This window comes from Lolium rigidum, chromosome 3 (genome assembly GCF_022539505.1).
Source record: "Lolium rigidum isolate FL_2022 chromosome 3, APGP_CSIRO_Lrig_0.1, whole genome shotgun sequence".
NCBI lineage: Eukaryota > Viridiplantae > Streptophyta > Magnoliopsida > Poales > Poaceae > Lolium > Lolium rigidum.
In genome coordinates, this window is record NC_061510.1 from 335,768,493 (window position 1) to 335,781,920 (window position 13,428).

A 13,428-nucleotide genomic window follows, 5' to 3' on the forward strand; every position below is an offset into this window, starting at 1 on the left:
CGTTAATTAGGGAAACACTTGACCATCTAAAAGAAGTAGGAGTACAAAACAGCAAAAACACATTCCAACTTCAAACAAGTGGATCTTTGTAAGATAGTAACAGTTAACTCATTTCGGTTTTTACCCATTTGATTACAAAGGGGTTTGTTATACATGAATTACAAACAGAATCACATGATCCACCCAATTGGGTACACCGGCCTATTCACATCATCTGATATATCTCTTTCATGGACAGTGCAAAACTTGCATCCGTGACATCCTGTGGACAAAGCTTGAACGGTTCAACAGGCCACCGCCTGGCTGATGCCCGAGTACCCATCTACACGCGGCGGAGGGCCGGCGAGGCCTTGTCATCTAGGGCATGTCAATGAAGATGACACAGTTCTCTTCTAGGACAAAAAACCTGATGAACTCCTGCAATCATTGACCTGAGCTACAGGGACGTAGACAACATCGATCAGCGAGCTGCGGGTTCGGCCATAGAAGATGTACACGAGAACACCTATCAGCAGCCATATGCTGACTCTCATCCATGCATCTCCGCTGAAAACCACATTGCAGATGATTAATAAAGGGGGGAAAGGGAGTGAAATAAACATCTAATTACGTGCACAAAATGGATCATTTGGAACAGAACTAACCCCAGGTTTATCAACAGATAGGTGTTTATGAGGATACACAGGACAGGTAGGAATGGAACGAATGGGCATGTGAATCCTGCAGAAAAGGCATCATCGGGAAGGTTTTTCTTCAGTTTTTTTTTCAATCTCTTCGACCAAAAGAAAAAAACAGAGGATAATAAAGTACAGGCAGTTTAATATACCTCCAGCATGACCAAAAGAGTGTCTGCCATCATCTTGATCGATCGAGCACAATATTCCAAGACTAGCTATCAGGAGCAGACCCCCAATGATGCAGCCAATGCAAAGCGGGAGACTGACAATAAGAAACAAACATGTATTTATTAGAGCAATGATTCATATCTTTCAAACAAGTGAAACAGCCATATGCATACTTACAAAGGTAGCCATGTGGCAGAAGCTGAAGATGTGAGGACTAGAACTCCTAGACAGACAGATCCTATGCTGAAAGCAGCTATCCTTCGACGTTTCATCTCATCCATCGTGCCTAATATATTATAGGAAAATATAATTCCTTACGGTTAGCTGAAGAAGTACCATTTGTGGGGAAAATGTTACAGCTAGTTTAAATTAAAGCAACTGTGTGCATACTACCTGTATATTGCTTCTTCTCGAGAAGAGGGTCCTTCATTGATTCTTCCACAATCAAATCCTTTATTTGAGACTTGTTGCAGATCTCATCTCCCAGTAGATCTCTACCCTTTTCCTCATCATACTCTTGGTTCAACTGGGATGATTCTTGCAGAGATGATGGCAGGGGGGCGTCATCCGGAGGAACATATCTGAGTATCAAGATCGATACTGCAACTATGGTGAACGCAAGGAGTGTGCCTATACTGACCTGCAACACTCAAGCATTTAATTCTCTCTTCATATTAGATATATGCAGTGATTATATGCATGCATATATTTTTACAGAGTGCGACAGTTAATTTTTGTGTGTAGAAGACTATCAAAATATGCAAAAGATAAAGTTTGATGTTTCCTTACCATTCCTGCCAACTGGGAAACATCCATGAAAAAAGCCAGGGCAGCAGCACATATGCCAGCTGCAATTGTGCCCTTGACAGGTACTTGTGTCTGCTTGTTAACATCAGAGAAGAAAGATGGCAATAGTCCATCTCGTGCCATGGCCATCAGTATTCTGGGCTGTGAGAAACAACATTCACGTACTTTAGCACCTATTCTAGAAGTATTCAGCTTCAACAAGCTATACAGCTAGGTTCACCTATGACCTATGTACTCAGGAATAGTAGCTGCCCTTAGACTGACAATTCTATATAAACTGAATGTTATAGTGTAGGCTGCTGAAGCCATGAGTGTAAAGTCTAAACAAATATAACTGTTTAAGATACTTGAGACTATCAAGAGTTTGAAACACATATCAAATGGTGTGTTTGCATACCTGTGGAAGAAGTGAGCCCATCAAGGTTGAACACAGTGCAAGAACAGCACCACTTGTCACAACATACCTAAAATAAGTAAAAGCACGACAGTGAATAATTCAGTCAGAAGCATGTTATAAGACCATTGTAGCTAAGTGGCTAAACAAAAGGGAAGTTGAGTCCTTACATTGCCCACTGCATTCCATGTTTTGCAAAGGCAGATGAAATAGGTGTATCTGGATCCATGGCGGAATATGGTACAATCCCAACAATAACAACGGAGACCATCATGTACAACAAACAGCAAATTGACAATGCTGCTCCTATTCCCAGTGGTAGATCTCGTTGAGGATTCTTTACCTGCAGAGGTAAAAAAAATCAACAACTCCATAAAGGAATTGGAGAAAGTTACTAAGTAGGACCTTCTTTACCTCCTCAGCAGTACTAGCTACTGTATCGAAGCCTATGTATGCAAAGAAAACAGTTGCTGATCCAGCAAGCACTCCATTCACTCCGTATGGAAAGTACCTGAAAATTTTAGCTGTGTGATTTTACTAGCAATCAATGTGCAGGATGCAGAGTACCAAATGGTTTCAGGGTACATACCCGTCAGTAACCTTATAGCCATCCCAACCAATCTGGAAGCCAATGTAACAACCAGCTACAATCACAAATAGCATCACACAAGCATTCAGAGTTGTTACAATTCCTTGTACAAATGAGCTCTGCAAGAAATTCAGATAGAACAATCATTAATGTCACTATATTAGGGTAAAAAACAGTTCACCTTATGACCTGAGCAAAGTGCTAACCTCTTTAATCCCCAGGCACAACAAAGCAGAGACAACTAAAACAAGAGCAGCAGCACAGGGATCAACAATAACATCAAACCATGGAAGTTGATGGCGTGCTAAAATCCACGGTAGGCTATCTGGTCCTCCAAAAAACAATGCCTGACAAGAGAAATGCAGTTTATAAAAATCAAGAATATAGCAAGCGAGCACTGATCAAAATTCCACAGAGCAAGGTAGATCGCACTTACTAAATTGGGGGATATGCCACGGGCAACAGCAGATCCGCCAATAGTGTATTCCAGCACTAAAGCCCAGCCAATCAGCCAGGCAACACTAGATAAATAAAACATGTGAACCATATTAGATCATCCAAGCCATATGTTTGTAGGACCTTAAGTGTAACACAGTAACAAGAACGCATTATATGCCACGGGGCCAGTTATTTACCCTTCGCCAACACAGACATATGTATAATGATAGGCGCTTCCAGCAGAGGGGCAACGGCTAGCAAGCTCCGCATAACAGAATGCTGAAAGTGCAGCGGCTATTCCAGCTATCAGAAATGAAACAGTCAATGCTGGACCAGTGTGCTCCCTAGCAACTGTTCCCACAAGAACATATACTCCAGCGCCAATCGTTGAACCAACCCCTGGTAGATAAGGCAAGGGTTCATTAACAATCACAAATATATCATAGGTAATCCACATAAGCCCTCCATAAAGTGGAAAAATAAACTCTATTGACTTCAAAATCTGAAACGTCAGGCTCTATTTGGCACTGTGTGGGATTATGGTAAATTGATAATGCCATTTGTCTTTGTGTATTTTACCATTTGTTTAACAAGCCTTTTCATACTTCTGTGGCTGTTTTCATTTTCTGCTAAAAAATAAGTTCAGCGACCACAATTTTAAGCAAACGAGCATACGAGTTGATAATACAGCACGCCGGTGGAACTATGCCTTAAACTAATTTACTGCAAATGATCATGATATCATCAAAATCGCAGGATGAGGGAAACCACATTTGATTTGAGTGGCCAACCAGCAACGAGCTCTTATTGTTTTTAGCTATTACTCCGTATTGATTTATACTTAACAATTAGAAGTGAAACAACTACCCAAAATAGAACTTCTGCCACACACACACACACAAGTCTATTTGATACTCATCTGAACGTCTGTCACAGGCTAATATTAATACAACTATCCAAAAATAATAATGTAAATCCTGATTTATTTTATCTACTAGTTCAAAAAAGACAAAAAGAGTACCAAGGCAAGTTTTTTTTTCTTTCTGTTGTTATTATTTCAGAACGAAAAGAACAAATCAAAAATTCCCAATTAAATTCTCAAGTTCTTATACGCCTATCCACGCCTATCCCAGAGTAAAAAGGAACATTTTTATAGACTGTAAATAAGCACAATTAACAAAAATATTATCTGCAAATCTAGCAGTTCCATTGACCGAAAGACCACTGAATTTGACAGCATTCACCATAAACTGAACTAACTCCACCACCACGAAACTCGAAGTACCACTGAAGTTCCTCGGTCCCAAAATCCACAAAATACTTCACCTTTCTCAGTTGCAGAAATAAGGAAGCCGGAAGGGATTCACAGAACGGCGGAGACGAAAAAAAAATACAATAAAAGCGGAGGAGGAAGACGGCGCCTCACCGATGGCGATTAACTCCAGGATGTTGAGTTCCTTGGCGAGCTGCTGCCCCTCGGCGCGGACCCTGTCGGAGTCGGCCGGCTTCCGACGCATCAGGCTCCGGAACCCGCCGCCTCGCCGTCCGCTGCCGCCGCCGCCGCCGCCATCCAATGCCATCAAGATTGCTGGCAACCAAGTAATCGGGGTTCGATCACAAGACGGATAAGGGCATCGGGTTCAGCCGAAAGATTACGCGGAGATTGGACGGCGAGAGGCGAGGCCGCGAGGGGGAGAAAACGACGGGAGTGCTAGAGACGGAGAGAGAGCGCGACGGCTTGGCTTTCTGGTGGTGTGTTCTTTTCTCTCTCGGAGGGAGGAGCGGATTGGAGAGGAGTTCTTATAGTGATCCACCTATAGGAGAGGTTTTACCTCTGCCATTGCGATTTATGAAAGTCCACCAGAGATTCTGTTGCCTGATTCGACTGGGACTGGGGCGGCTCGAGATTCTTGGATTCTATTATCACGGAAAAAATAATAAGAAATTACTTGTACAAGTAGTAATTTTTTTGAGGTTTCTTGTACCCCTACAAGTAATTTACAAGGGAGGTAGGAGCAGTATTATATTTCCTTTTGTGAGTAAATACTCACAAGGGAGTATTACATTTCTTTTTGTGAGTAAAGAGACAAGAAGGCATTAAGTTAGAAAAATATATATCATTTAAACTTTAAATGTTATAGATTTTAATGGTATGATTTGTTTGTTATATAATTTATATTATATATATATCAAATCGGCAGTCCGGATATACGCGCGTGACTTATATACCGGACCAGATGGAGTACAAAAGTTTGGAGAGTGATATACATAAGCCACGTTTTTTTAGTACTACCGTATATATGAATTAATATTTTCAATCTGCATAAAAGAATGTGCACGCAATTTTTTAGGATTGTGCATTTAAGTTGCGAGATGTTTTTAATCTTGGTCATAATTTCCAGCCTTTGAAAAAAAAAATCACTTCATTATCTTTGCCTCAGTCACATATAAGTCTATAGGGGCATGGTTTGATGTCCTCTCGTGTTTCTCAAAATCCTAGACTCGGCTCCATCGGTCAAATTCCGGCGTCTAAGTTGGAGCAGTATCGTACAATTGTTGATGCCGTGACCCATTAGGATGGGAGAGACCACCTTCACGACCGATTCCTATTAAAGTAATATTTTTCATTTTGCAGCTATAGGCTAAATAACATACAATTATTGGTGTAGCTAAGGTTGTGGCTACTGATAATCTTGTTTGCCCAACTAGTTTTTGCATGTTTCGTTATATTTTAGTTTGCGACAAGTTTTGTGTAGTAGATTATACCATAACTTCAACTAGCAATCTCATATTGAGCCCAAAATCAGGATATTGTAAATTTGCACAACTACAAAAAAAAATAGAAAAGAAGGATTCATATCTATTATAGAGGTTCGCCATAAAAGCACCCCAAATATAATAAAAATACATCAAGGTCCATGGACCATGAACGACCACTACTGCCGCCATAATGAGTCACCGACACGACACTGTCGTTGCTCACCTACCGGAGCCATCCTGACTTTGTTTTTTTTTCTTTTTTTTTTTTTGCGAGGAAAGATCAAGTGATATTATACCAGGAAGCTTACAGAACAACCCAAAGAAACAAAGAAAATACAAGCCGGTCCTGCAAGCAAACGAAGACGACGACAACAACGAAGACGTACTACGGCGCGCCGCGCCGCTCCTCCACTACAGCCCTAGAACGGAAGGAGACCCCTGGCGGACGGGAAGTCGACAGAACTCGGCTCCGAGGAACCTCCACCTTGCATCGCCGACGCCATCCTCGATCCGGTACGGTACCACCTTCACCTTCGGCAACTCCGGCCGGATCCGCCGCCCCGCGGCATCCGGCGATGGGGAAGTCGAGGCCGGCAGCTCCGTAGACCTGCGGGCTCGACGGAGACGATAGATCAACGCCAGGACTCCGGAGAGCACCGTCGTCGAGCGGAAGAACCACCGCCCGCAAAACCACTCCGGCCGCGCCGCTTCCGCCCCGACGCCGCCGGGCTGGACACCATACGCACCCCTACTATATACACGGAGCGAGACGAGGCTCCCCCGCCCTCCCGCCGCCGGAGCGGCCGGCGGAGGCCGAGGGACCCGACGAATCGGTGCCGGCGAAGTGGGAAGCCTACGGGATTTCACAAATCGCCTCTCGTTACTGTGGACGGGGAGAGGAAGAAGTCCAGGGTCTTCGACTTATCCTGACTTTGTTGATGACATAGGAAAGTCTTCATGCACGTGATCCCAAAGACCAGCGTCCTAGAGACAAAGGTGTCGCCATTAAACTCTTAAATTGATCGACATGGAGTTATCTTGCTCGCGCAAGGAGAAAACACCAACCTCCACATGCCTCCAAATGATGCCATGAAGCTTTGCCGAAACAAGGGTGAGGGGAAAGGACTTGATCCATTTGATGGTGATGTCATCGCTTCATCACCGGCAACCAGAGAGCAAAACATAACCTTATAACAAGGCAGTGGCGGCGATCCACTAGTGGAGGAAGATAGCCGAAGGCAGCAACTAGGGTTTTTTCTTTCGATGGACTCGTGCACAACTAAAAAAGTTAGTAGAACACATGAAAAAAAAAACAAATGATTAATTGTTGGATGACTCTAGACTGTAATACTTACGAATGTTTCCTATATATGTTTCTCATATGTAAAAGACTTGTTCAACCGTTAATACATACCCTAAGAGCTTGTTCATGTGCTACACGAGCAGGTATGGGCGCAATTTGCGTCGCTGGCGAGTACCACATATACACTGTTTATCGCATGATCTTGCAAGCACCGTCTCTCACGTATAATCGGTGCTGCTTTGTGAAGTTTTAGTGTAAGATAGACTAGAAGAGAAGGGAGGAAGTTTTTGGCAGTACCGCGCAGCAGAGTTCACAGTTTGTTCTCGTTGTTTCCGTTGATTCGCTCGATTGTGTATCACTGACAGACAAAAACCACGTTCCCGTATGTCCGTTCCCGTATGTCTGTGTGTGCATCCAGTGATTGGCTGGGTGTTCCACCTCCATACGGCTCCGTCATCCATTTCCGTTGGACGTTGGTCCAAAATTCAGATCCCACAAAGAAGGCAATCATCTATTTCACATAGGAAGCGATCGGATCGCGGTTGCATGCCGGATCCACGTGTCAGGATTGTGTAGCGGCTGACAACATAGAACTGCAGCGCCTCTAGCTCGCCTGTTCAGCAGTAACTGAAACAACTGTCATAAAAAATGAGGAAATTTAAGAGCATTTTACATGGGTAAATTGGCACATCCCAACGAATATCAGGGGATATCCATCTTAACAGCTACTCCTAAGTCCTACAACATAATCAGTTTAAGAGTAGCTTCATAATTGGTTATTGGTTGGCAACCGAGATATCTTATCTGACACGTCCGAGATGTGCAACTAGAAACAGTTGTTACTTTCTACATTCAGAAACCGACCAGAAGATCGTATCCCTATCTATATCTACTAGTTAGTGTGTACGTGCACGCACGTCTTCATCAAAGTAATGATATACCTGAATTTTGCACAAAATATTGCTATCGAGGATATTATAACTTTCCCTTACTCAACTCTGAACCTAATATTACTCTGTACTGATGCCTTACAGAAGAATGCAAAGAAATCTAATCATTCTACTGATGCCTTACATAAACATCAATGCAATCACATTTAAAATTGTGAGCCTGCAAATGATGTAGCACTACGAAAATTCATCATATCCAGTGTGACCTCTCTGTACTTGTTGCACCCCTCTTGGCTCTTGCTTCATCTTTCCACCAGCGACTACGAACGGCCCTGTCCATTGTGAGTGCATTTTTCATGAACCAAGCCACTCGCCGACCAGCATGTATTCTAGCAACTTGAAGCAAATACTTCAATCCTGATTGGCGACCTACCTTGTAGTCAGTGTCATTAGTCAATGGTCAGACACACCGCTCAAGTGGACATGAAGATGGCGATGACTGCAACTTGAAGAGTGAAATATAAACGATAGTGCTAATAATCGATGTGCGCAGGTCACTGCAGATAGTATTTAACATGAGCAATAAAATTCTAAGGAATGCATATCAAAAAGGAAAATCATTCTGTCATTCTACATATGAAGACAATAAACTAACAAATGATCTACCTGATCTGTAAAAGAGGTATATAATCCAATTGATCTGTACAGGCATTGTATTTACAGATTTCAATTTATTATGTGTGACAAAATAATTAATGGGCAAGGCCTCTTGTCTCGTCAAGGTTCACCTCCAGTGCCTCTTGGTGTTATCACAAGAAAGTATGCACGCATGTTTCTTGCTGGATCATGAGCAAAGCATTTTCAGTTGTAAATCAGTATGGACATAGTTTCATTGTGGCCAAACCAAGCATGTAGATAATAACAGAATTATGTTGCTTAAATTTTAGTCCAGTACACTTGTAAATTTCCCTCTCCTCTGATAAGAACATATGTAGATAGTTGGATGGATGGATGAATGAAGCTAGTACAATGGTACAAAATGTATGTACCCCATCGTCTTGCAGTTCCTTGAGAATGATTATACCACGTGCCTCATTAGATATACATAGATATATACACATAGTTGGATGGATGGATGAATGAAGCGTGAATGCACTACATCCATATATACACATAGATGCTTTTATAAAAGCCATATACACCCGCGTTGCTTCAATAGATCTGCCATGATGTCAAGCAATACTTTAAACAAGAAAAGATAAACAGTACCGCACCTTACTCGTCGGGTCCAGGAGATCCGACCTGGCGAAGTTGAGTGCAGTTCAGAACTTCAGATCCTCGGATGCTCTAGGATTGAGGCCAGGTAGCTGAAGAGGTCGCTCAGCCTGCCGCTTGCGACGAGCGCGAAGACGCGGTCCGGATCGACATGGCTTTGGGATCATAGCATTAGCCCGAGTAGCCCATGCCCATCCGCACAAGATCGAGCGCTAAGAAAGAACCAAAAATAAGCAACTTTACTGAGAAATTTAGGCAGCGAATCGACTCGCTGTTGCTCACCGCGCGAGGCGCATCGATCGCGGCTTGACTTGGGTCCCCCTGCCCTCCCTCCCAGAGGTGGCGGCGCGACGTGCGTCTCCGCCTTTGCTGACTCCAACTGGGGCAGCACCGTGGAGGAGGCGTGTGGGTAGACGATAACGAAGGTGATCGGGACTTCGGAGGCAGCGGAAGAGAAGGCGGGCAGATGGGGCGCGGGCGCGCGGCGGAGGGCGGATGGGGCGCGGCGGCGGGATTTTTTTTTTTTGAGATGGCGGCGGGATTTTTTGAGACCTGGATAACTTGCACGGAAGACGGGAAGAGGCTGACTTATCGGAACCGTTTCCGCGTTGTTCCCTAATTTGGGGATGATTTTCTTTTTTTTGATGACGGGCGCGGGGAGATGGCGGAGCGGAAATTGTGGGTGGGGGAGAATAGATCATTCTGCACCGTGCGATGTGAGTGGATGAAGGGTCAAGATTCAGTTTTCCAACAGCACTTCGTGCCTTTATAAGTAGTAGAGATATCTATACCTAATAATAAAGGAGCTAAGGTTTCTGCCAAAATTTTCGTCCAACTTTTTATTAGACGGTTTTACCCCTGCTTGTTTTGAGATATTACCCACCTGTGCCACCGGTAAGTGAAATAACGGTTCGCTCGCCCTCAGTCCGGAGTTTCTTCGCGTGCGTGTACCGAGTTGGCCAGTCGAACGGGCCAAACATCGGCCCATCTCCTTCTCTTTTCCCACTGACCAGGTGACCCCAATGTTTTCATCCCCAATCGAACCAGAACGAGTTCGCATCTGAATCCAGTATAAAATCAATCGGTTTTCGTTAGATTTCTTGGCCCCTTACCCACGAAATCCATGCATATATAGCCCCCCTCCTCCGCTATTTTGATTTCTAATAGAAAAAGAAACCCTATAAAAAATTCCTAACAAATCGATCTGAGGGAGGGGCAGCGCCGCCGCGGATCCAAGCGAATCCTCGCCTAGGCGGTGTCCAAGTGAATCCTCGAAGCGGAGGAATCACTCACCTCCGTCGCCTGCATCCTGCACGAACGGGCGGCGACCAGGGGCTTCGGCTAGGATGCCCCTCTCCGTGACTTCAGCAAGGCACATCGCTTCCGGCTCCTGCTACCCGTCACCGTCGCTGGCCGACATGGCCCCGCCCCTCTGGTTCCTCGTTCGGCCATGGGCAACGCGGCAGCGTTGGGGGCTTCATCAGCGATGGCGAAATTTCTCTTTGATATGAAACCCACGAGAGAGAGAGCCTACTGCCCAGCACGCGCCACGGCCCGGCACCGATGCCTCTACTCCCTTTGGAGATGGCACCTGGCAAGCGGCGCTCCCTTGGTCCTGGCGAGGTCGTCGGCAGCGACCCGCCTACACGACGGCCACTGGTCGGCACATAATGGTGCCATTCTTCTGCGCGTGTGCGGCCGAAGCCGCTCTCCATCGGCGAGCAGGGCATGCACCGTGGTGAGAAACTGGGCTTGCAGGGTGCCCATGCAACTACGAGCTACGCGCAGCATCGGGTCTGGCGGCTCGGGAGCGAATCCCTCTGCAGCGGCGCAGAGAGCCAGAGCGAGTGACCACGGAGGTCGCAGCCTAGAGGGGAGGAGAGCGCTCTGCAACAAGCTGAGGACCAGAGAGAGTGTACCAATTGTGCACGGCAAAAAGCAGAAGTTCACAGCGAGAGCCCAGTTGCTGTGGTGTATCTTGCTATAGGTGTTGTTCCCGAGTGCAATGGCGACCGCCGGCCGGCAAGATGACCGTGCGTGGCCGGGACTCCACACTTTGATGTTGACCTGCAAACGAACGAGACAGCTGTTTTTTTCTGACCCAGGTTTCAGAATTCAGATCTCTCACCGAGAGAAATGTCGTTTCTGGAAGGGCCTACCGATGGATAGAAACGGGAAATCTATCTCTAAGCTGATCTGGTTTTAACATACGTCCAGGTCGCTCGTCGTGGCCGCGCGATCGGCATCTGACGGTCCGAAGCTAGCGGTGTGCCCCGATGATCTGAGGCCCACGCGCAGTCTGATGCGGTCTGAAGCTAGCGGTTCCCCATTTTGCCGTCCGCCTCCTATCTCCTCGTCGCCTCCCACCGCCGCGGGCCGCAAATCCGGCGATGTTTTGGTAGTTTAGGCCGCCGGAGTAGCTGGGGATTCAGACGTTGCTGGCTCGTCGTCGGGGGAAAATGAATTTCATCTCGGTTCGTCTCGTCCCAACTCAAATCGGGTTCTCCAGCCTCCCGGATCCGCCGATTTTGACCTTGTTTTTCAGGTCGCATCCGTCGCGGAGGGCTTCATCGTAGTCGTCGAATCGCTGGAACGTTTTCTGGAGGTGTTGGCCGCTTCTTCTGCTTTCTCGTCTACAGCAACTGTGTCGACGTTCACATCCTCGTCGCCGGCAGCTACTTCTACGGGTCGTCGACAGCAGCGTCGCCGCCAAGTGTCTTCCTCGTCGTCGACGACATCATATTCTCGACGACGACATCCTCGCTCGTTGGGAATAACATCTTCGGGTTGCCGACAACATCATCGCTGCTAAGCTCCATCTGCGCTTGCGGCAGCAACATCCTCCTGCCGACATCCTATTGTCGAAGATGACATCCTCGGCTGTTGGGAGCAACATCTTCAGGTTACCGGCAGCATAATCCCCACTTAGCCCCATCCCCCCTTCGGCAGTAACATCCCGGGGCCGCGGCACATCTTCTTTACCAGCAGGTATGGGTGATTTTTTTGGCAACATCCTCGTGGGTTGTCAATGTACATCTGTTGCGTATGCTACACCTAATCGAGTTACGTATAGGCATGGCGACATCCTCATGGCACATTCTAGCTAGGTTACATATCACGGTACGACATCTTAATATTTCTTGGGGTAACATCTGATATATATGACACCTCATTTTCGGAGTAAAATCTCGATGTATGTGGCATCTAATTTTGGCCTAACTTAGCTAAAACGTGTCATGGTACTGTTGCGTATGCTACACCTAGTCGAGTTACATATCACGGTGTCTAACATCTCAATTATGTTGGAGTATCTTCTGATATATACACCTCAATTTGGCGAGCATCTCGCAGTTTGTAACATCTTAGTTCAGTTGTCACTTCAATTTTTTTGGAGCAAACAACTTAGTTCAGTTGTCACATCTCAGCATTTTTTGAGTAGCATCTGATTGTTAAGTGTAATATCACATCTGTACACTTGGGGTGTATTTGGTACCTTGGTGACCTCAGATATTCTCATCTCAACCCAGCTTTTTCAGTTTTGGTTGTTTGGTAGACCGGGTCGGTCCAACTGTGCAGTGCCCAACTCGCACGAAAAAGAGCTCTCAGTCCTGCCCGGTAGAGAAGCTGAAATCGAGCTTCGCACCTGAGCAGGGCTGAGCTCGCCCGAAAAAATCCCACCACGCCCCGCACCGGGCCGAAATCCAACAGGGGTCACACGTCCGACCCTTCATTTCCCCCTAAACGCTCTCTATCGAGCCCGACCTGCGCGCCTCCTCGAATCCTCCCCTGCGCGATGCCGGCCTGAGCGCCTGCGCGCCTCCTCCCGACGTCGACCTGAGCGCCGGCGCGCCGCCTCCCGACGCCGGCCTGCATCGCCTCCCTTCGCGATGCCAACTCGACGCCTGAGCGCCCGCGCGCCGCCTCCCGCCGCCGGCCTGCACCGCCTCCCCTGCGCGACGCCTGCTCGCCGCCTCCCGGACGCCAGCCTGCGCCGCCACTCCACCGACGAGCTCCGCCACCATACGGACGAGCTCCGGCCACGGCCACGGGCCAGCACCGCCACGGCCGGCCAGGGACTCGATTGCTTTTGCTTTTTTATGTACAGGGACTCGATTGCTTTTTTCATT

General features: G+C 46.6%; 1 protein-coding gene across 1 annotated transcript; it reads right to left on the reverse strand.

Moving 5' to 3' along the window:
• Positions 1–89: 89 nt before the first annotated feature.
• Positions 90–4,653, reverse strand: LOC124703913 (cationic amino acid transporter 3, mitochondrial-like). Its single transcript, XM_047236151.1, has 14 exons — positions 4,500–4,653; positions 3,271–3,472; positions 3,072–3,156; positions 2,842–2,982; positions 2,636–2,754; positions 2,461–2,557; positions 2,217–2,389; positions 2,050–2,116; positions 1,635–1,793; positions 1,239–1,485; positions 1,023–1,131; positions 827–939; positions 645–720; positions 90–546 (listed from the first exon to the last, which is right to left on the reverse strand). Exons 1-14 carry the CDS (start codon positions 4,651–4,653, stop codon positions 393–395), a joined length of 1,896 nt encoding a protein of 631 aa, XP_047092107.1. The 3' UTR covers positions 90–392.
• Positions 4,654–13,428: the final 8,775 nt, after the last annotated feature.